A 24,013-nucleotide genomic window follows, 5' to 3' on the forward strand; every position below is an offset into this window, starting at 1 on the left:
ACATTATTCTTTCTGTAATGTCATCGTTCCCCCTCCGTGTCTGTTTTTCAGAAATTGACTCTCCAACTCATGGCTCCCTGATGTAAATGTACATCAAGAACTGAAAAGTGGCAAGTGCTAAGGCAATTGCTTGTGCCAAACACAAAATAGTGCAGGCACAAGTTGTCGACGGTGGTGCCTCCTCACCTGTGTCATCCTTTGTGGGATTGTAACTTGAAGACTTTATACTGCTATTATCTTGCTTTCAAAGCTGATGCCTGCTTGTTGTCTATAGTGCAAGCATTACCAAATTGTGGGAAATAAATTGCGCAGATGACCCTTTCCACACTTGCCTGAAATTCAGAACCATTAATTCCCAGTTGTTCGTTGTGAAAGATCTCACAGAACCAACCACGAAGCGAGATTCTGTGCTATTGCTGTTGTTGCCTGGAAGTGAAAAATCAGTGTCCGAAGGCCCCAAGAACGTGGACATGGAGCATCGGCCATCAGCTCTGTGAGGGATGCTCTGGGCAGACAGGCTGACTCTCCTTCGCCCTGCAGATGCATAGCATGGGAGGCCTCCCAGAGCACCTTCAGGAAGGGGCGTGGTTGGGGCAGTGTGTGGGAGGACAGATGGAAGCCTGGAGAGAGCTGGGGAAAGGCCCATTTCCCATTCACCTGTGTGAAAGTCATAAAACTGATCATGGCGTGCTCTATGAAAATGCTCAGATGATTAGGGATGAGAAGTAAAATCTATGTGCCCTCACCTTTCTTCCTTCTTCCCACAGCCCCCACTAGCCAGGCGCCACCCCTTTTGAAGTTCCTGTTGTGGGAGGTTATATGCGTGGTGCTTCTGCAGGACCACAGGTAGAGCATCTGACAGAGCCACATGGCCTCCCGAAGGCCAGTCTATGGAAGCAGCACGTGTCCTTTCTCAGGAGGATTTTTTTTCACAAAGTACCCATGAGGACCAGCCTGTTGGATCTGCTTAAACACAGCTAGGGATGAGTGGGGTGAGAGTGGGGGTGCATGGGGCCTTCTGTTCCTGGCCCTGACGGCTAACAGCTGGGGCAGGGGGAAGAGCAATCCAGGACACACAACATGCAACCTGCAACGTAACTTTTTATTATGACAATAAACAGCCATCTTGAATGGGGACAACACACAGAACAACTGGTCATTTGGGTGGTTATGTTACCTGGCCTGCCAGGTAACCTTGGCTTCTTGGTGAGTCAGGATTCCAACCCCAGTCACAGGTACTGATTGTGGGTTGGTGACAGAGAAACAATGATGTGGGTGAAGAGCAATAAGATGTGCAAGGGCTCCTTTCAGGGCATTTGTTTGAAGGCTTCTGCTGGGATCTTGTCCTGGGTCTGAAAGGAAGGGGATGGGTTGTCAGAAGAGCCAGGAGCCCTGAGTTCCATTCCCAGGCCATCCCAGCCCCTACCTGCCTGAAGGCCCAGAGGCATCCATCTTTCACTTACGTCACTCCCAGACCTTACCTGGAGCATTGTGAAGATCTGACCAGCTCTGGTGTAGTTCCACCCATTGTCCTCAAGGCACCTGTGGTGGGAGAAGAACAGGTGATCCTCATCACTACCACAGGACAGACACACTGGCCCCACAGTGGTTGAGATGCCAGTCTTCACCTAGGGTGCTCTTTTGCTGGGACACCTGCCAGAATGAGCATGGTTATGATGAAGAAGAGAGACTTTGTGAAAATCAAAACATCGGTCACTAACATTCATGCTTGCTAGAGACCAAAGCAGAAAAACAAGAGGGTTTGAAACAATTAAGGAGCTTAATACCCAAGATAAGAAAGACGCTCAAGTAAATAACAAATGAAAATCAAAAATTTAAATTCTTCCAATAATTTTAAAGTTGAAATACTAAACACATACTCTAGTATATACCATTTTAAGGTGTGGTTTTCTGGTATATTCATTCGATTCCCACCTATCTAATTCTAATTGAGTTTTTATCAACTCAAAAAGAAACTCTCTACCATTAGAGACCATCCCCTACTTTCCCATTTTGCTCAGAACCTGGCAACCACTATCCTCCTACTCTCCTTTTTGTCCTCTCTGGATGTGTCTATTCTGGCCATTTCATATTAATGCAATCACACAATATGTGCCCTTTTGACACTGGCTTCTTTCACTGCGAATACTGTATTCAAGGTTCATCCATGTCGGCATAGCATGCATCAGGACTGTATTCTTTTTCATGACTAGATAATATCCCGCTGTATGCATGTTCCACATTGGTTTTGTCCACTCATCAGCTAGAAGATATGTGTGTCATTTTCACTTTTTGTCTATTTTAAGTATCAGAGTTTTCTGAGTAAACATATTTGCAATGCACATAGTATATACCTAGAGGAGTAGGATTAATGGTTTATATAGTAACTGCATGTTTAACATTTTGGGGAGCTGCCAAGGTGTTTTCCCCGGTGACCCCTTCATTTTCTATTTCTACCAGTACTGCAGCAGATTTCCAATTTCCCCACATCCTCACCAACACTTGTTACCTTTCATTTTATTGTTTAAAGCCATCCTAGTGGATATGAAGTAGCAACTCAATGTGGTTTAGATTTGCAGTTCCCTAATGACTAAGGTTGATGAGAAATGTTTCTTGTGCCCGTGGGCTATCTGTATCTTTGGGGAAATATCAATTCAAGTCCTCTTGCCATGTTTCCATTGGCCTGCTAGTCTTTTTATTGTTGAGTTGTAAGGGTTCTTTGTGTATTCCTGTGAGATTTGTGGTTTGCTCATTCTGTCACTTGGCTTTGCACCTTCTTGGTAGTGTCCATCCATATGCAATAGCTTTTAATTTTGACAAAGTCCAACTTTTCTATTTTTCCTTTTTATGGTATAAAATCAGTTTTACTTTTCAGGTGCTATAGCATAGCCAGAGATTTCCATTCATTTTTTGAACTTGTACTAAGTGTCACTGAGCTTATTCTGGAATTGTTTTGTTTTGTGTTTTTACTTTTATTAGTACATGTTTGTAGTACATAACGTTTACATTCAATGTAGGGACTTGGCACATGTACATAACACATTTCAATTCTTTCTTTTTGCCCACTCTCACCACTCCCTTTTATTTTTTAGCACCAGATTCATTTATTTATGAGACCATACGAAATTAATTCTCACATATACAGATGGAAAACCAGACTAAAAGACCAAAGAATATATAAAACATGTAAGACAATTGTACTAAGTCAAGGTACACTTTTAGATACATTGTCCACACAGGATTGTAATACCTTTTTCTCTCTCTCTCTCTTTTGCTACTCTGCCATAAAAAGCATAAACTGGGTTCATCTGTAGGCAAACGGATGCACCTTGAGACCCTATGGTTAAGTAAAGTAACCACAGACACACAAGCTTAAATATCACATGGTTTCTCTTACAGGAAAAAGTTCCTCTCTCCTCTCTCTTCTCCTCTCTTCTCTCTCTCCTCCCTCCCCCCCCTTTCTCTCTCTCTCTCTCTCTCTCTCTCTCTCTCTCTCTCTGTCTGTCTTTCAGATACATAGAAAGAAAGATAGAGATAGATAAATAGATAGACGATAGAAAAATAATAGGACAAAAGGGAAAAAAGGTATTCTAACATTTATTTCTCTTTGGTACTTGCTCTTACAGTGTCACATATAAGAAATGGCTGCCTAATTCAAGATCATGAAGACTTAACAACTGTTTTCTTTGTTGGGTTTTATACTTGTAGCTGTTGATTTTAGTTTTTAGATCCATTTTCAGTCAATGTTTGCATGTGGTCTGAGTTAGAGGAGTGGTGGTAAAAATTCACTGTTCTTCAAGTGTACACACACTTCTGTTTTGTTTTTGTTTTTTTTTCTCCATGGGAATTTCTTTTGCACCCTGGAAAATAATCCATCGAACATAAATGTTAGGGTCTATTCAGTGGAGGGTCTATTCAATCGTATCTTGTTGATTCATATGTCTGTCCATATGCTGGTACCCTTCAGTCTTGATCGGTGAAATTTTGTAGCAGGTTTTGAAATTGGGAAATGTGAGTCTTCTAACTTTGTCCTTCTCTTTCAAGATTGCTTTGGCTATTCCGGGTCCACTGCATTTTCCATATGCATTTTAAGATGATCTTAACACTTTTTGCAGAGAAGCCATCTAGGGTTTTGATAGGGATTGTGTTGGGTCTGAAGATTCCTCTAGGTAATGTTACCATCTTAACCACATTAACTCTTCCAACCTATGTATATGAGCTTGCTTTCCACTTGTTTAGGTCTTCTTTAATTTTTTTCAGCCACATTTTGTAGACGTCAGAGTGTTAAGGTTTGGACTGCTTTAATTACTTTTTTTCTTAAGAGTCTTACTCCTTTTGATGCTATTGTAAATTGATTAGCTTTTAAATTCATTTCTGAATTGTTTACTGCAAGTACATAGAAATAGAAATGACGTCGTGATACATTGGTTATGGATGTTGCAAACTGGCTGAACTTGTTGATTAGTTCTAGGGGCTTGTTGTGAAGGGTTCTTCTGGATTTTTCCATATGAAAGATGTCTTAGTTACTTTCTCATTGCTGGGACAAAATGACCAACAGCCTCAACTGAAAAGAGGAAAGGTTTATCTTGGCTCACAGTTTGTACAGGTTTCAGTCCATAGTCGGCTGCCTCCAAGGCAGAATGACATGGCAGAGAAGAAAGAGCTCATGGCATAGCAGGCAGGAAGCATCGAGGGATCATGACAGGAAAAGGGATACACACACACACACACACACACACACACACACACACAAATCTGCTTTCCAGGCCACCCCTACAGTGACCCACCTCTTCCCACCAGGCTTTACCTCCCAACATCACACCCAGCTATAAACCCATCAGTGGTCTAATCCAGTGACACACAGGCATGATCTAGTAGGACACACCCATGATCCAGTCACCTCCAAAAAGCTGTGAACCTATGAGCTATGAGTGCATGAGTCCCTTTGGAGGGACATCTAGATATAAGCCATAACAAAAGGTAATGCCACTTGGACATCATACTACTTCAAAAATTCTTTACATACGTCAGTATAAAATATGATACCTTTTTCACAGACCCACATTTGGGGAAACAAAATGTCCACATAGCTATTTTCCCAAATCCCATGTGAGTTTCCATTATACTCACTCCCCTCCTGGCTCCACTTCCCCACAATCACATGTGTAACCTGGCACTCACTTCTGAGACCATTCGGGTTTCATTCCAGACTGCAGGGAGAAAGCCTGCACCATTCTCTGATGCTCTTGGGAGAGGGTGGGCATGGAGCTGGAGCAGGGTGTGGCCATGGGCACGGAGAAGGCACTCTGGATCTCATCAGGCCTGGCATCCCTCACAAACAGTTGGTCATTCACAATGTATAGACTGGAAGAAAAATAGTCCCTGAAGCAACTGAACAGGTAGACAACCCCCATACCACCACCAACAGGATCCTCCCTAACGACTGCCACTCAGCAATGGGATTTCTTCCATATCCCTATTGTACCTGACTCCCAGATTACGTGGCTGGTACCCATGGAGCCTACGTTTGGGGAGACCATCTACCAACTTCACTGGACTTAACAGTTTTAATCCCAATGCATTCATACTATACAACAGCCCAAGAACTTTGATGTTCTTATTTCTGTTTTTAGACAAAGTCATACAGAGGTCAAATAATTTGACCAAGGACAGAGTTAGTGAGTTTTGGGGTCAGGAAGAGAACTGGTATTCCAATTTTAGAGCCCTCTCCCTGCACCATTAGGCTAGACTGCTCCTTGGATCTACCTGTTGGCCTTCCACAATATTGAGAATACTCCGAGGACTGCACCACCACATTCCTACAACACTGGCCCCAGGCTGAGATGGGCGTTCCCATCTACAACACAGCACTTACCAGGAACTGCTGCCAGGAGTAGCGATGAAAGTCCGGGTGAAGGCATGAACACCTCCCTGAGATGTTCCCTGTACTTCAAGGACAACAAACAACAATGCCCTCTTAGAGTTGCACATGCTTCACTCACTCACACAGCATTCCCCAGTCAGGGTCTTACACTGAAAGGGGCAGGACCCGAACAGTTGTTCATCTGGAGTCAGGAAGGTGTGGTGGCAGTGGGAAGGCAACAATAGAAACAATCCTCTCCTGGTGGGTGATGGATCCCCTAACACTTTCTGGGGGAAACCACTTTAAAAGCGAAAACCACTTGATTCCCACCTCACATCTACCTGAGAGATGGGTGCTAACCGGTCTCTTCACAAATAGGGGAAACTGAGAGGTCAAGTAAATGCCCACAGTCACAGAGTAAAGACCTGGGAGGGGAACCATCAAACTCCACAGCCTGTGTCCCTAATGACTGAGCTGCAGGCCAGACAGGTGCGGATCGAGGACAGACCAGGATGGTTTGTGCTCAGAGTGAGGGTAGGAGAACAGAGAAGGAAGGAAAGGAAGGAAAGGGCAGAAAATCACGAAGGCTGGGAGACTCCTGAGAGGGTTCCCACCCCGGGAAGAAGAGCAGCAGGGGATCTGGACAGGGGCGTCTATGAACACTCACTTTCCTTGAACACTCCATTGACAGAAAAGCAGAGCATCGTTTTCTGAAAGGGGAGAAAACAAGAGCTCAGGATCCTACTTAACCTCCTACTGTCTCCAGCTTTCTAGTCCGGCCCCAGGAAGGAAGCAGGTGCTTACCCTCTGGAGCCACATGTCCACCACAAAGTTATTGCAGTCATGCTGAGTTTTGGGCAACATGCTGAGGGAGTCTACAATGTCACGTTTCGTGTACTTCAGCAGCTGTCTCCGCAAGTCTGTAGAAAAGAGCAAAAGGGAAGGTCAGCGCACTGACACATCCTGTCCCTTGGCTCCTGTGACTCTCCCCCTCACAGGTCTGTACTCTGTCCAGTCTTCCCCCTCACACACTTACTGGGATCTTTGAGCTTCTTCATATTCCTGCTATACTTGAAGTACTCACGCAAGTTGCTCCTAGGAAAAAAAAAAGGAACAAGAAGTGGTGGTCCAGGCTGCACGTGTGTTTCCAGGAGCTGCCCCGTGTCTTCTGGAGAGCCACACACAGCCCAAGACCAGAGTCTGAGCTGTGACACTCACGAGTCTAGGTCCTCAGGGTTGAGGGGAATGGCCAGGGAGAAGCAGGCCTCGTTGTGGTAAGCATTGAGGAGACCCTGTCGATCTCCATAGTCATAGATCAAGTAATACCTGCAGGGGAGCAAAGGGGACAGGCTATCTCTGTGGTCAGTACCCCAAATGAGACCTGAAAGGTCCTAGGAACACACCTGTGCCAAGGCAGCCCATCCCATCCTAGCCCTCCCCATCCTCATGGTCCCCGGGGGTCTCACTCCTTCAGGAATTGCAGAACCAGGTTCTTCATGGTCTCAGATCCCTTATAGCTTTCCTAGAATAACAAGTCAGTTTTAGACTGTGCGGCTGATTAAACCTCCCCTGCAACACTCCAAATCTCTCTTTGTCCTTCTTCCTCACCTGGCTGGGTGTTATTAACCCGGGGGCATCAACATTAATGAAAATTGGTGGGCTTAACTCCTGGCCATCCTGGAGAAGGAAAGAGGAAGTCAGCAGTGCAGATCACATGGGTGGGACTGGATAAACCAGCCAAAGAGATGAACAGACCCAAGGGCGAACAAAGGGAAGAGGTTGGGTGGGAAATGGCCCTGGAAATTCCATGGGCAAGCTTACAGTGGGCATCTGTGTCATGGGGTCCTGGAAACCTCTACTAATAAGATGCAGCCTTTGTGTGCATGTGTGTCTCTGTGTGTGCTTGCAGACATGTTTTCCAGGGAGAACATTCATGCTTTTCTCAAGAATCCATGCCCTCTGAAATGGACGAGGGACCCATGCAAACTCGTAACCCAGGCACGACCTAAAGGGTTTGTGGGCAGGTGTGGAGGTTGTGTAGGAGAGAAAGAGGAGATGATGACAAAGGTAGGTACTTACCAGGCGTAATAACTTAGGGAAACAATTTCGGATGGCACTGTCCAAAAACCAAAAATCAAGTAGCGTGATTTGTCAGTTCAGGGTTGCTCAGCCTCTCTCCTTCTGACTCTCCCTCTTGCTCCCTCTCCAACCTCCCTCTCCAACCCCCTGGGTAGGTCCCACCTACACTGCCCTGATTCCCTTCCTGATGCCCCCGGGTTAATAAAAGAAGTTGCCATGGGAGCCCAGGCTCCAGGGCTTGCTTCCCCTCCCTGCCTCCCTTACCTCCCTCAGTGTCCCCACAGAAGGCTCTGCAGGGAGCAGGGAATGTGGTGGGAGCCCAGGGCTCCACTGCCATGCTGGGTGTCCATCAGGAAAGCAGGGGAATGGCCATAGAAGGGAAGTGATGGCAGGGGAGGAAGGGAGGGATGGGGGAAACAAAGGAGACTACAGTCAAAGGAGAAAGAGGAAGCGAAGCACGGGGAAAGGGAAGATTCTTTGTCCTGGTCTTGGAGATCAAGCAGAAGAGAGAAGACTGTGGCTCCCTTGCTGCAGCCCTTTCCTTTACCTGTCCCTGGCTGGCCCCGAGGCCTGAGGAAGGAATGAAATCATGCAGCTGCTGGGCTGGGACCCACTGGCTGCCGATTGAGCCTCTGTCTCCTGTGTGAACCCAGTCTGAGCCAGACACGGGGAGCAGGGAGGTGGGGGTCAGGGGTCATTCCCCAGAACCAGAAGGAGTGAAGAAGGGTCAGCCCGAGGCTCAGTAAGGGTCAGAGGGTCCGTGCCTCGCCCAAGAAATCCTGCTTGTCTGAAGTTACCGAGGGCTCCTCTGAGGGACCAGGTAGGAGGACGTGATGCAGCAGAAGAGGAGAGGTGCAGTAGCCCTGAGAGGCCTGTCCTTCTGCCTGCTCCCCCTCCCCTGTCCTCTGCTTTCCCCTCCTGCCTCAGGAAGCCCTCTGCTTGCTGCTGGTGGCACACTTCTGGCTCACCTATGCAAGGAACCCAGATTTCTCCCCCAGGAGGGCACTGCTCTCAGCAATGGCCTAGGGGAGTGGATGCCATGTCGGCAGCCACCTAGGGCCTCAATCCTCAGTGTGGGGCAGGAAAACGTCCATGTTAACCTGGGTCAGGCGAGGGGGACCTTTTTGGAGCAAGGGAAGGGGAGGGCAACGCTCAGGACAAGGGAGGGAAAACAGTATCAACTTGGGGGAGCAATGGGAGGGCATGCTGGAGGAGGGGGAGACTGGGTGTAGAGAGGCGGAAACACACCCCACATCAGGTCAGAAGAAGGAAGACACCTATGAACACAGCCAGAGGACACAGATGGTGAGGGCGAAGGGGTGTGGTGCACCTAGAGGAGCAGGGCTGCCTCCTCCTGCGCACGGGCATACCGGGGACAGCTCAGGCTCTCGGGGACACAGGGACAAAGGCGTGACCCACCTCACATAGGCAGACTGGTCTGGGAACTTGCTGCAAAAGGGGTTCCCTTGTAGCCACAACTCTTCCAGCTTCAGGCCCTTCACCTTGTCTAACTCACAGATCGACTTCAGCTATGAAAGACGGGGATGGAACTGATAGAGGAGTCTCAGGGAAAGAGGGGCATCTGGCACCAGCTCCCCCAGCCCCCACCCTCACCCACAGGTACCTTTGCCTGCCTCTTGCCATCACCCTGGAGTGCACTCCCAACCACCCCCAACCCCAGCTTCAACTGGCTCCCTGTACTCACTTCATTTTTGGAAAGGTTCAGAATCTTGACTTGGGGGGCCTTCTCCACAATGTTAGCCAGGCCATCCAGTTGGTACAGTCTGTTATTTCCCAAGTTCAAGGACAACAGCTTTTTGGAAGGGAGTGTTAAAGGCATGATTACCATCTAGGGCCTGGGAAACAAACCCGCCCTGCACCCCATCCTGTCTGCCCCTCTACCTAAATACTGCCACTAGGCCTAAAGCCTCACCTCAGGGAAATTGCTTTCAATGATCTGCAGGGTGGCAACCATGCAATTTCCTCGATTCAGGATCATTTCAATCTGGTGGCCCATCAAGTCTTCAGAAAGTCGAGAGAGAGAGAGAGAGAGAGAGAGAGAGAGAGAGAGAGAGAGAGAGAGAGAGAGAGAGAGGCTGAAAGGGCCCCAGCCGGACCAATGTCAGTACAGATCCTCTGCAAGTTGCCTTCCGTGTGTCTTCCTCCCAGGCAGATCCCTCCACTCTCACCTGGCCTAGAGTTACTGTGGGTCAGCCACATACCTGGGTCAAAGCGGAGCTTCCGAAGGTTGAGAGCTTGCTGGGAGCCATCATATCGTTTCTTCATGATGAACTGTAGAGACAGAGAGAGCGGCTGTGAGGCTGTGAGGATGGCAGTGACAAGAACATCAGGGGCTGGAGGAAGAAGACAGGTGTGGGGGAAGTGGGTACATAACGTGCTTTGACTCTGCACTACCTTTAGCTGCTCCATTTGTTCTGGCGTGAACTTATTCTTCACAGAGTAGGGTACAACAGAAGGAGTCACAAAGATAGATATCTGCGGGAAGGAGAGGACCTCTGATCTCAAAGCCAGTAACCAGCAACCAGCCCCTGGCCTGCCCACCAGCCCCAGGACTAGGTGCAAGGAATGGCCCACCAGCACACACCTTTCGCTTCTCCTCATCATAAATCTTATTCCTGACATGCTTTATTTTGGAGGCAATGCGCGCATCCTGGACAAAGAACAGGGCCCGATTGTTGATGTAGTGGAACTATAGGCAGAGGAGGCAGAAGCAGTGGTGTCAGATGCCAATGGCCCCTGCTGAGCCACACCTCTTCCCCTCCCCTGTGCCCACTCAGCTGGCTTCACCATCCTCTCTTACATCAACCGGGCTGAAGAAGACACTGCAATGGCTCTGGATTAAATTCATTAGCCAGGCCTTGTCATATTTTCTGCCAAATGGAATCTACAGATAAAAACAAGGAAAAGGAGAAAACAGAGACCATACGGAATTAGGACGGAGAGTAGACCCAACTAAGTGTTCTTTTCTGACTTTCTACCTAGCTTTAAAGGACTTCTAATGGGACCACTGGCATGATTCCTTGTTTCTGTGCCAAATATGGATTGCCTAAACCCCCTTCTCTCCATCTAGAGGTTCTTCTCCAAATTGTCAACATACCACAGTTAACACAATCGTCCTTCTGTTAGGTTCCAGAATACTCTAGCTAATGCAGACCTTGCCAGGATACTCACTGTGATCTTGAACCAGCTCTCCACCCTTCTGTCTTGTGTGTCCTCCTCCATTTTTCTCTCTCGAGACTGTGGGTCTCTGCACATGGTAATAAGGACTTGGCGTGAACCACGCCATTTCCCTCTCCTCTCGTTGAGTTCTCTGGCATAAGGAGTGCTGGCCAAGGGAGAGAAGGACAGTGTCTAGAAGTGTGAAGAGTGTCTTCTATACACCCTCCTCCTACTGATACCAGGGCCACAACTAGGACTGCTCGTCCAGTATTCCACAGCTACCATTCTTCTCCTGTCCAGTGAGAGATGAAAAAGGCTGCAGAGTGTGAAAGAGTCGTGCAGTTCTGGGCCTGCTACCAGCAAACCAGGCTGCCTGATCACTTACTATCTTACTCGGGGATCCTCACGGACATCCCTCATCCAGTTTCCACCATCCTCCTGGAAGTGTGAAGGCAGAAGTCCACGCCCACTGCGTTCATAAGGAACGCTCCTCCTGCCAAAATTACAGCGGGAGGAACTCCCACCTGGCTTTCTTCCTTGAAGAACGCTGATGCCATCTCTACAGTCTGAAACAGGGAATGAAGATACATGCTCAAAGACATGTCAGTGGTCCACTTACCACATACCACATCGTGAGCTAACACCGTGGTAGGGTAAGCAAAGGGCCCACCTGCCCCAAGGGACCAACTGCACAATCCCCAGAGAGCAAACTCCTCTGCCTGTCCAGGCACGAGAACCTTATCCCACAGGTTGCACAATCAGGAGAGGTATCTTTGGAGGAGGAAGCAACTGTGTTGAACCTTGTAAAGAGTGGAACAAGACTGATGGTAAAGAACAGGGGGATACACGCCCATGAGCTCGCTTAGACACCAGCCACATGCCAGGAAGCTGCGCTAATCTTGCTTTCAGGCTTCCCTGCTCCTGACAGCTATCTGACACCAATAGCTTGGAGACAACCTCTCTCACACCTCCCCAGTCCTTTCAGCCACCAAACTGATTCTGTGAGCATTCAGCAAGCTATACTTCCTTTTTGGGTGCAGTGCCAGCTTCAATGGCAGGTAGGATGGAGGAAACAGCCCCCTAAACTCTTCCCCTCCACCCCGGCTGCCAGCCTTGCCCTTAACAACATGGGGCTTCAAATATCCAGAGCAAGCTTTCCCTTTGCCCAGCTTGCAATGCTTTCCGAAAGCCCAGGAGAGGACTCTTCCTAAACTCGGCTCTTCTACAACAAGTTTCAGAGCCACACACTGGGATGATAAAGCTGGAACTGTGATTTCCAAACATGTGGAGATTTCCCTCTTATATTTCTGTTATTTCTAATTGAATACCACCTTGGTCAAGGTCATGGAATGTACTCTGTATGATTTCAGTTCTTTCAAATCTGTCCAGGTTGTCTGGGGGGCCTAGAAGGTGCTCTATCTTTGTGACCGCTACATAACACTTTAGGAAATATCCAGTGTATTCTGCTGTTGTCGGGTAGAGTTTCTAGTTATGCCATTTAGATCCTGTTATTGTATCATATTTCTCAGATCTTCTGTATCCCGGCTGATGTTCTGTCCCATAATTCTAGCGATCAGAGTGCTCAAGGCCCCAGCTCTCCCTGTGGATTCATCTGTTTCTCCGAAGCATTTGCTTCGTGTACTCTGTGTCTCTGTCGTTTAGTGTGTACACACTTAGGATCCTTATGGCCTCCTAAAGGATTGGTCCTTTTATCATTATGTCTCTCATTAATTTTCTCTGCTCTGACATCTAGCCTCAGGCACGTTTATAAAGCATTTTGGTTACATCTCACCCTGTACCCCCTCTTAGGAGTTGCTTTGTTTTTCACCCTAGCCCCCTTTCCCTTTCCCTTTGAACATATCTAATTCACCATGTGGCAGGATTTGGAAGTCTGCTGTTGGTCTCTATCATCTCAATTCTTTCTCCCACAGGTAGAATCACTAACAGTTTTATATTTTGAGTGAAGTCGACTGAACCCACCATGTACCGGCAGAAAGTAATATTAGTGTTTTGGGAGGCATGGGGATTAAGGTAAATTAGACCATCACAAAACAGCGGCCTGGCAGACTCTAACATTTAAGTTTCTCTATGCTTGTGCATTAACGATTCCACGTTGCCTCTGGACAAACTTATGAATAAAAACTGGCTCAGTCCTAATCACTTTACAATGCATTAATGATGATCTCCGGGGTGGATCACTGCTTTCACTGTGTGACTCACTGTCAGGACAGTCCTGTTACAAACTTTAGCACTTCTCGTATGTGGGAGAAGGGGAGGGAAATGAAATTAAAAGTAAGTAGAGCATTTGACCCACACATTCTACTTGCTTGGCCTCAAAGACTTGGATATGGCCTGGAGTGCTGTTTTTTTTTTTTTTTTTTGGTAGCGGGGATCGAACTCGGAACCTTGCGCTTGCGAGGCGTGCGGCGGAACCACTGAGCTAAATCCCCGACCCGGGAGTGCTCTTTTTCAATCACATTCCACATCCAACTACTCCACATATTCTCTTAGCTCACCTTCAAAATATACCTAGAGTCCAGCCACTTCTCACCTCCTCCAGGGCCACCACCCTGGCCAGGTCACCATCATCTATCCCCTGGGTTATAACACCTTCCAAATGGTACTGCTGCTTTTACACTCCTCCCTTACCATCTATTATCAACACAAAAGGCAGAGTGATTGTTAAAAGCACATGTCAAATTTTGACACTCCTCTGCTGAAAGTCTTATAGCACAGGTTTGCAGTCCACCCATACATTAAAAAAAGAGTCTGCAACAATCTTCTAAAACAACAACAAAAAAGAACCTTGTGGGAGACATTTGGAGAATGTCAGGAAACCAAAATGTTTTCACGAAAATTCATAACCAAATGCCAAACATCAGATATTTAAAGTGCAGGTTAACATGACACATGGTCCATGTCTGGAGTACAGGAAGAGCCAGAATCATTTCTGAGAACCAACATTACTTCAGGAATAGCACCACTGAGGGAAAAGTGGGAAAGTGAGTTAGCTAAAGCTACAGCTACAGTCTCGGGCAAGGCCCTGTGTCGGCAGTCACACAGGACAGAGGACATGTGATTAAAAAATCACAGAGGAACCCGATGGAGAGACACAACACGGAAGAGAAAACACACAGGAGGTGCGTATCCACTTACTGAACTCCTGCATCTCAGCTCCATCCCTGGCTTGTGGCTGTGTGATCAGAATCAAAGGCAGCAACAGGAGTATTACAAAGCAGCTAGTGCCTCTCACCCAGTCAGCCTGGGTTCCCCCTCAGGCTCCACCACCTATTAGCTGATCCTCCCACACAGAAATACTAGTGTGTATCCTTTATGACGTCACGTGTGTTCCTATGGCACCTCCCATGCTGCTTTGGAATTCTGCCTACCTCACTGCCATGCTGCTGAGTACACGGCAATAGCCTCCCGCTGAACGGGGTACGAAGGAAACCCCCACTTGCCCAGTGACAACCCACCATTGCTCAGTGTTGGGCAGAGTCAACTCTGTTTCTCCTGACCTGGTCACAGAAATCCCGTGAGAACTGAATCCCCAGTTCCCTTTCTGGTCATGAGTATTTGGCTCACATTCCTTAGGTACATTTCCCAGGATTTCTCAGCCCAGCAAGTGGCAGAACCAGAACCTACTGGTCTGTCTCCACACCCTGAGTGGTCTTTCTGTGACTGTACTGCTTCTACCCTAACAGGAAACTTTCTTGTCTACTGGAAAGACTTTTAGGAGTGGGCCAGGGATGACATTTTGTGCTACTCAGTCCTGTTGGTCTGGGAGCCATGCATCTTGGACCAGGTGGAGGTAGCTGGCCAGGGGGAAATCTATTAGGGTCACAGGGTTTCCAGAGCAGGACTGACTTTTAGGCTGCCAGGGTCTGGCACACAGCAAGAGCCCAATTAATGTTTGTGAAATAAATGCACCTGATGTAGAGTTGGGATCACCAACCAAACCACTTTTGAGAATGCATCTGCCTCAACCACTGCTACCTACACCTATTTCTTTAGCCCAGACAAATTCAAGCTACAGAACTGTTTCACACCCTGCTTGGAAAGCTAGCATAAATTGAATTTCCATTTTGAAAAACTAGCATTTTTCTTCAGTGTGCCCTTAGAAATAGAACTAAGTACCTCCTTGTGGACTAATGCTAAAACTGCAGATCTGATGATGTCGGAAAAAGAGGCTTTAGCAAACAGTGTTGACAGAGATGAGAGGCTTTCTCTGAATCCAGATGCAGCTTTCTAGATATGTGCCATGTGTAGGAGGAATATTATGGGCTTGCCAGGATGGCTTTTGCCACTCAGCTTCATGACAGACACACAGGACCACTACCAGTGTCAGAGGAAGGAGTGCATGAGTGTGTGCATGTATGTGCTCACATGGGCATGTAGTCGTGTTTTGTATTATGTGTTTTTATAACCAGGTTACAGATACAGGCATTCCAAACGTATGTTGGTAACCGCATGGCTACACAAAACTGGATTCCACTGCATTTTTCTGCTCATGGCCAAATGTCGTTCCTTGTTTTAAATGTGCTTTTCACATCTCTTCTTACATCTTGGTGTTTTAATATTTGTTTGTTTCTAATTAAGAATGTAATAGAATTCTCCGTTCAGAACAACAGTGAACCAATACTCGTGGGTTGCCCAGGATTGCAGAGCATCCCCAGTGGAGAAGGCTAAAGGGAGCAGTGGAGCACAGCCTGGGCTCCAGAGCAGCTCCAGGATTTTGAGTTCCTGCTCCGGTTTCCCAGGAGAAACACATGAAAACATTTACGTATGAGAGATATTTTTCTATGGATACCATATTGTATCAAACACATTTCACCATGAATTGTGTGCGCCTAACTTCCTAGGAAATATTGAAAGATCCAAAACTCATAATTACACTTTAATACAGACATCTCCTGTGTTGAATGTACCCTACAAAACATTCTCTGTTTAAATATATTCACATAATTATAGGGTTGTGTTTTGTGGTCTTTTGGAACAGAAGTATGATGGGGCCAGAGAGGGGCTGATACTGTCGGGACAGGGGTAGAAATGGTTGACACTGGAATGAAGTATATAGATGGAAAAGAAGGGTATGTCATGAGTTGGTGACACACAGAGTAAAAAGGGTGGATGCATGGTTTGGAAAGATGAGGGTGAGTGCTGGGAAGAGCATGGAAGGTATACTGAAAACGCTTGTGGGGAAGTGAATTCATCCTGGAGATAAGCACCCCTCCTCCTCACCTTTAAGTTGAACACCAGAGAAACAACAGTCTCCGCACAGTCTGAGAAAAGGAGAAACATTGCAGGGGAACAGCATTCACTGATGGGCTCTTGGGAAGAAGAATGGAAGCCCGAGGTCTCGGTTCCAGGCATCATGTCCCCTACTGCTGTCCAGATTCTGAGCGAGTCCTGCCCCAGCACTCATTTCAGTCCCAACACAGAGTTGCGTGTTATTGATTATGGGCATAGGGTTTGAGGTCAGATCAACCAGAGTTTGAGTCCTGATGTTAATTCTATGGCTCAGGGGGAGTAACTTTGACCTCACGCTCCTGCAAGTTTTTTTTTTTGTTTTTTTAATTTTTGAGAAGGGAGAGTTTGCTGCTGTTGTCATCATCCTCATGGGGTTATTGAGAAAAGTGAGTTAATATGTGAAAATATATGGAAAGAATTTTGGGAAATACCTGCACACTATAAGTAAATTGGCTATTACTAGGTCAAGTCCCTAGCACAATTTCTGATGTTTAGTGAGGGTGGACATGCGTGAGCCGCACTCCTTGTTAATTAGTCCTTCTAGAAGTGAGAAGGCAAACAGATTGGGTAAATGGGAGCAGGCTACCTGTCGGCTATTAATGTATTGCACAAAATGGCAATAGTAAACACAACATCCCCGGGAGAAGGTAATCTTACATACAGATTAAGGGAATCCAAATAAAACGTGCAGAGACTGAAGCGAGTATATAGAAGGATTCAGTAGTGGGCATGAGTTCCCATTTCCAGCCTTGTGGCAAAAAAGTATTTTTACTCCAGTAATGGCTCACATTTAAGTGGCTGACTACAGGAAGCGAGACAGAATATTCACCACACCACATGACACCAGGTGAAAGAAATGTACCTCAGGTTACAAAACTCTGTATTAAGGTATGTTTCCAAAGGAGAAAATGTGAATGAAAGCTGTGGTATTTGTGTGTAAATATAAGCACGAAAAAGCCAGTCAAAGGCACAGAGGAGAATGTCAACTGTGTGTCTGAGTGAGTGGTTGGGATGCAGAATAGTTATGCTTTCACATCCTTGCTTTCCTTGTCTAAAAGCATGTTTATGCCTGTGTTGGGGTTTGGCTGTCCTTACAGAAAAGCACTATTGCTATTGATCCCACTAGACAGTATAATAGAAAGAATTTATCATTGATAATCAGATGTATCTTCTCTCTGATAAATGAGCTACATTTCTTTCAAAGATTCACCCAACTTCTCCTGATCCCAAGCTCCTCCCATGTAAAACTCAAGGATTAGGGCTGACTACCGCCTCAATCAAAGTGTAGAACTTACCTCACACCCCAGACTATTCCCCTTTAATCTCTTCTTTGCCCCCTGGCCCCATGCAGGCCTTGATCAGCTCTGAGTTACTCTACATTAGTTTTATTGTTCTATAATGTCCTGTAAATGGAATTGTTCACCCTGTGCTCCTCTGTGTCTGGCTTTCTTACGTCAGCACAACCCTTTTGAGATCTATCTACACACTTGATTTGTTACTGATGGATCATATTCCATCATATGAATACCAGGGACAGGGAATCTATGGCACCTGTGCCGGAGCCAGCTGTCTGTAAGCATGGAAAGCTCTCCATGGAAAGTTTCACCATCACTGGGATAGACCATAAATTGTTTCCCTTGATGCCACTGTTTGAATGAAGTTTCAGGAGGAAGAGAAAGCAGATCCTTGTGTTCAATAAGCCATCATTCTTGGACAGTCTCTATTCCTTCATTCTAAGGAGTATAACTTCCTCTCTTATCAATCCTTTATCTCCCTGGGGGAAATCTTATCTCAAGGTTGTTTTCAGCCATTTCTGTTTTTTTCTCTTCCCTCAGAGCCAATGGTTGGATCAGATGAATTTGAGCTGTCCCTTCCTTCCTGGTCCTGGCTTGGGACTGTCCCCTGCAGTGGCAGCTTCACTGCTGCATCAGCACTGGGCCCATGGAACACTTGCCTATAGTTCTGACCTTGCTCTAGTCTTGCCAGCAGTTTACTTCCATCCCTAACCCAAGCTGAAGTGGCCCATGCTTTACCACTGTGTGTTCCCACTTCCTCTCTCCCTTAAAAAGGCATTCTTCTCAATTAGGTACAAGAGAATCCCATTTTGTATTTTCCACTGTAGCTATCTACTTGTTATGATCAGAACATTATTATTCCAAAACCACAATTATAAAAGTTGTAAATAATTTGCAACACTTGAACTCTCATCATTTAAACTGTTCCGGTAGCTGTCAACCTTGAATACACATTACAGCTACTTGGGGGGAACAGAAAAATCATCAAGATGAGGCTCCACCCGGCACACTAAGGCAGAGTTGGGTTCCGAATAGGCAAACACACTGTTTAAGCTCACCACCTCACTGCATCCTGCAACCATGGTTGCAGAGGCCAGGATAGACATGTCTGCTTTTGACCTATGCTTGCCAGAAGATTACCAGTAGGAATGGCTGCTGCCTCATTTGGCTGACTTTATGCTCAGTGTTTCCTGGAAACCTAATGAGTTTATCAGCTTTGAGCAGGGTGTATGCCATGGGGAGAAAATCTGACCTGCAGCTTCTTACTGTGTTGCCTGAAAGTTAAGAATGCTTGTTACATATTTAAATGGTGGGAAAAGTGCAAAAAAAAGAGTACTATTTCCAGATGTATACAAATTATATGAAATTCATGTCAGTGTCCAAAAACTTTCACTGGAAGACAGCCGCATTTTCAGTGTGTACAGCTGCTTTGGCTCTACAAAGGCAGAGTTGAACAATTTGAGCAGGGACTAAGTGGCCCGAAAAGCCTCAAGAATTCGTGATCAGGGCCTCTCCAGAGCAAGTGTGTTGAGCTCTGGTTTAGACCAAGTAGCTATAGAGCAAGCTCACGGTAACTCTGGTAAGGTCCTTTGGCTAAGCCTAGGAGGCAGTTTTACTTTAGTTCCCTGTGACTTCACGGTGGGGTCTTCTGCAGCAGACCTTCCTATCCAGGTGCTCTAGGAGAGGTGTGGGAGGAGAATAAGGAAGGAGCAGTCACTAACCATCAAACCTCGAAACTCACCATAGAGTTTCACTCTGACTTACTTCATTTATTTTAAAATTGTATTCCATTATAAAGAAATATCCTCTATGATGTACTTATTTTTAAATGGATCAAATGCAAACTTAGATCTTTGGATATTTCAAGATCCTGGGAACCTATGGACCACCTAGCCACTTTCAAAGATCACTGTAGGTCACACCATTATGGCTACCCTTCCAGTCTTGCTGCCTATCTACGTTAGCCCCTTGCTCGACCCTGAAGATGCAGTGCTTCTGCTGGGCCTCTGGCTCCAGGCTCCTTTCTTCGTCAATGAAATGGGGTTGAGTACGACAGTGAGAGGCTGTCCCACTTCATCTGTGGCCCACGGCCAGAGCACTTTAACAATGACAACACCCTCCCCAAACACAGGATGCCCAATGGCATGGGGAAAAGAGTGTCACTGGCATCTCTCAAAACAGCTGCTTGGTCCACCTGTGCACTGACACCAAACACTTCCTTTCAAGTGACCACAGGTGACAAACTGTGTGTCACGCAATACCTGCAATTCTTCCTCTCCTGTGAACTGGATCCTCGCCATCTTTGCACCTACTGAGTTCACATAACCTAGGCAGATCCCTATTTCCTTCAGCATCCTTTGCTTGCAATGAACTTGAGTGTCAGGTACTGCATTAACCAAGGTTCCAACTTCCCTATGCCAAAATTTGCTCTAGCTATGTTATAAGGGCAAGATCTACTTAATAAAATATATTACATTGCTTACATAAACTCTGCGAGGACCAGAAAAGCAGGCTCAGATATTGCCAAGACAAGGGAAAACTCTCTCATGCCATGTGACTGTCAGGACTACCTGTTAACTGATGTGTGTGACAGAAACTAAATTCCAGAACCATTGCCATCAAACCTGGTGAGCTCTCTCCTCACAGGTAGCTGACCCCCTTTGTGGGTCCCAAGTGACTCAGTGCCTGCTCTGAGCCACATTTTGGTATACGTGTTTGACGTGACCGACATTTCTTTAAGGACTCTGACCGCAAGGGACCCTGGTACATATGCGTGCCAGCGAGTTCCTGTGTGCTCCCAAGTGGGTTTGTGTGTGCGTGCATGTCTGCATGCATGCGTGTGTGTTTCATGATTTTAACTTTCCAGTCTCCACAGTCTAGAAAAGCACATAAGACTGTTTAAGAGCACTGGAATAGTTGCTGAGTGAGCCAATTCAACATATATTTCCCAAACCACTATAATGCTTCCCCTTGTAAATGGTATATTCACAATGAACATGGTATTTTGTCTGTGCTGCAATAGTTTTGTGTATATTATTATTTCACTCAACAAACTTGTCAGTGTGTTTTGCGGTGTCTGTAGCGTCTCTTGAGGCTTACATGAAGATGAACACATGGGCAGCTTTTGTTTATTTCCATGTTGGTACATGAATTAATTTACATCTGTATATACGCAGGCATGTGTTATGTCTTTACTGAGCTGCCTGTTTGAATGTACAGCTTATTGCAGTAGGCTCAGGGTGATGTTGAACAGAGATCTTCATAGGAGTCATCTTTGTCTCTTTTCCAATTGTAAAAGGAATGCTTCTAATATTTCACTCTAAAGGGTAGTATTTAGTGTGCATTATTGCTTTAATACTGGTGGCCAGTTGACAGAAATAGTGTTGTTTCCGATTTGATGGGAATTACTGTCATTGCTGTGATTTAATCCTGGCTGGCTAATTTACTGCATGGATTTTTGTTTTCTATTTTTGGGTTTTTTTTTTTTGGGGGGGGGTTGTTCGTTTGTGTTAGTGGATCTTTTGTGAAAATCATCCTTTCCTCCTTCCATTGTTCAGGTAATGTGTTAAATTTCATTATGAACCTCTTAAGGGTGATGAGCTAACTTCCTGTGTTTGGGATTAAGCACAATTTAGGCGTGCCATGTTACCATGTTACCAAATCCATGGCTGGATTTGGTTTGCTATTGATTTGTTTGTACGTTTTCCATGAATGTAACTAATTGATGTTGGCTAGTAATTTTGCCACGACATATATTACTTGTGAAGGGTACTTTTAATAATGTTAAGATTTTTCTACTTCTTCAGCTTTGAAAATTTTATTTGCCCCTGGGGTTTTTCTACCTAACCTAAAATTTCAAATAATCAGCACATCTTTACCATCTTATCTATTCAGTCTTTTTTGTAACTACAAGCAAACATGACACCTTCTTCATAATCCAAGAGAGGCTTTTCCGTGCCTTCTAATTTTCTCCTGCCGTGCTGCCAGAGGTTTTATTGCTATTCCGTTTCCAAAACACTGAAACTGAGCATTTTTGTTGAACTGTATCTCATCTGTTATCAGCTTCACTTAATATCTGCTCTTAGATTTGTTATTTTTCCCTGACAACGTGGAAGGACCTGAGATGGTTTTCTCCTAAGTAAATGATCAATCAACAATCCTTTCATCTACCATTGAGTTTTATTTTTTATGATTCTTATCTTTGAATACATTAGATAGTCTAGTATCCAATATATTCACTTGTTTGGCAAAGGCCGAAGGCTTATCTGTACTAGTGTTTTTTTTAGTTCTTTAAAAATTATTTTTTTCATTAAGTTCATTGGTACAGGAGGACCCCCGGGTACAACCACTAGCCGCCAGCGTACCAGCGTGGGCTGAGCCGCCCTGGGCCACATGTGACCAGCAGGACGGTGAGGACCCCCGGGCACGCCTACCAGCCATCAGCATAGCCTCGAGGGCGCCTGCAACCCCCACCCACCTCTGGCCGCTTGGCTGTCCAGCTACCTGGTTCCACACTACAGAGGCACAGGGGGACATAAAGGCCATTCTCCTGAGCTGCGGAAGTGAACATCAGAGAGAGGGCCTCTCTCAGGTTCCCTGATGACAACTGAAGCCCACTGGAAAAGTGAAGAGAATCTCTGCAATAAAGGCACACCAGACCACTGTACTTGGTAAGTTGGAGGGATCATCACCTGCCATCAGAACCTGGACTATCTTGGCAGGGAAAGGCAGCTGGAACCTGCAGTACAGCCTTGCAGAGTTCAACCCTGCAGGAGGACAGGGAGCTCAACTTGGGACATGCAGCCAGAAATCTGCCTGAATCTCACAGGTCTGTGACTGGCTTGCTGGGACTCACTGACTTATCTGCACACTGCTGCCCACACTGTCTATTGTGACAGCAGAGACATACACTGAAGGAGGCCCTACCTTTTTATCTTGTATTTGTTATTTTAAAAATTATCACTATTTTTTCTTTGCTCTTATTTTTAATTTTTCTTTTTCTACTCTTTTCAAATTTTTACTTTTCTCTTTTTGCTTTCTTTTCTCTTTTGCTTTCTCTCTCTCTCTCCCTCACTCACTTGCTGTCCTACATTGTTCTTCATCTCCGTTTGTGTTCCTGTTCTGGCCCCAATTCATATTTCTTCTTTATTTTTCTTTTCTTCTCTTTTCCTTCTCTTGCCTGTGTCCTCTGGCCTCACTGGTAACATTCCCCTAGCATTCTACCTACCTATCCCTCCCGCCCCAACTCCTTCTAACTCCCCATCCCAAAGGGTAAAGTCGCTATATTAAAGAGTTTATTCACGATAAACATATGTTGGGTTGGTCATCAATTTTGATTGAATTCACACAGCTAAAGGTGATAGATTAATAACTACCACAAGTTGTCATTTTCTAAGAGATACTTGATGCCATGGTGCTGCTGACTGCATCACTTGGGCTAAGGTGTTGTGATTGATCTAATCAGTTGTCCTTCCTGGTATAATGAAAATGAGACAGCCGCAGAGCCATTAGACTCAAAACCTAAAGACCAGCTATATCTGGAAGACACCTCTGAGAAGCAATCATTCCATAAGGGTTCTAAACACATCAACAAAGATACTTACAATAAGCAACTTCAAAGTATCCACCCAGGAACTAAACCAAGGACAGTACCAGAAACAAAAATGAGAAGACATTTAAGCAAGGCACAAACTCAGACTTCCATCCCACAAAAGACAAATTCTGGGGGAAACTAGGTGGAAAAGTCCGATTATCAACCACCTGGACACCCTGAACTGATAGCACAGGAAGTAACAAAACAGATGAATGAGGCAATAGAAAAATTCAAAGCAGAAATAATCTCCCAGATAACTACAGAGATGGCGAGCGGAGTGAAAGACATGATTAGAGGCTCTAGAACAGAAACAGATAAAAAAAAAAAAATCAATGAGCTCAGAAACATGCTGGAAGCCATGAATGCCCAGCATAAGAAAGAAATGGAAACCATGATCACCAAACATAAGAAAGAAATGGAATCCATGCAACACATTCAAACAGATATTCAGGAGATTAAAAACTCCACTGAAAGTATGCACAGCAGATTAAGGGAATCTGAAGATAGAATATCAGATATAAAAGACAGGACTGCGGTTAAGGACCATAAAAAGAGAGATCTCTTCGAAATGGCAAGGGACCACAAGAAATCAATCCAGCAGCTGCTAGATGAGGCAAAGAAGAACAACATAAGAATGATAGGAGTCCACGAAAAAGCAGGAGAAAGCACAATTGACACACACACACAAACTGTTCACGGAAGTCATAGTAGAACACTTCCCAGACAGAGGTGGAGAATTGGACATACAGATAA

The 24,013-nt window shown here is 45.7% G+C and overlaps 1 protein-coding gene across 2 annotated transcripts in view; it reads right to left on the reverse strand.

Annotated features, from left to right (window-relative positions):
* Nucleotides 1-1,084: 1,084 nt before the first annotated feature.
* LOC147822529 (nuclear RNA export factor 2-like) overlaps nt 1,085-24,013 on the reverse strand; it is a 30,734-nt gene continuing 7,805 nt past the window's right edge. For both annotated transcript variants that reach the window (XM_087196679.1, XM_087196680.1), the window contains exons 3-22: nt 11,508-11,688; nt 11,135-11,288; nt 10,764-10,847; nt 10,548-10,652; nt 10,358-10,438; nt 10,165-10,234; nt 9,876-9,964; nt 9,648-9,755; nt 9,362-9,471; nt 7,943-7,979; nt 7,472-7,540; nt 7,330-7,385; nt 7,082-7,189; nt 6,900-6,958; nt 6,668-6,783; nt 6,531-6,573; nt 5,876-5,948; nt 5,182-5,364; nt 1,482-1,542; nt 1,085-1,352 (exon numbers count right to left, since the gene is read on the reverse strand). In XM_087196679.1, coding sequence (XP_087052805.1) covers nt 1,308-1,352; nt 1,482-1,542; nt 5,182-5,364; nt 5,876-5,948; nt 6,531-6,573; nt 6,668-6,783; nt 6,900-6,958; nt 7,082-7,189; nt 7,330-7,385; nt 7,472-7,540; nt 7,943-7,979; nt 9,362-9,471; nt 9,648-9,755; nt 9,876-9,964; nt 10,165-10,234; nt 10,358-10,438; nt 10,548-10,652; nt 10,764-10,847; nt 11,135-11,288; nt 11,508-11,688 — 1,832 coding nt within the window. In that variant the 3' untranslated portion in view covers nt 1,085-1,307. The remainder of the gene's footprint in view (nt 1,353-1,481; nt 1,543-5,181; nt 5,365-5,875; nt 5,949-6,530; nt 6,574-6,667; nt 6,784-6,899; nt 6,959-7,081; nt 7,190-7,329; nt 7,386-7,471; nt 7,541-7,942; nt 7,980-9,361; nt 9,472-9,647; nt 9,756-9,875; nt 9,965-10,164; nt 10,235-10,357; nt 10,439-10,547; nt 10,653-10,763; nt 10,848-11,134; nt 11,289-11,507; nt 11,689-24,013) is intronic.

The sequence above is a fragment of the Heterocephalus glaber genome, unplaced genomic scaffold (assembly GCF_053883595.1).
Source record: "Heterocephalus glaber isolate CG9 unplaced genomic scaffold, H.glaber_assembly_v1.0 deba00001613, whole genome shotgun sequence".
Taxonomy (NCBI): Eukaryota; Metazoa; Chordata; class Mammalia; order Rodentia; family Bathyergidae; genus Heterocephalus; species Heterocephalus glaber.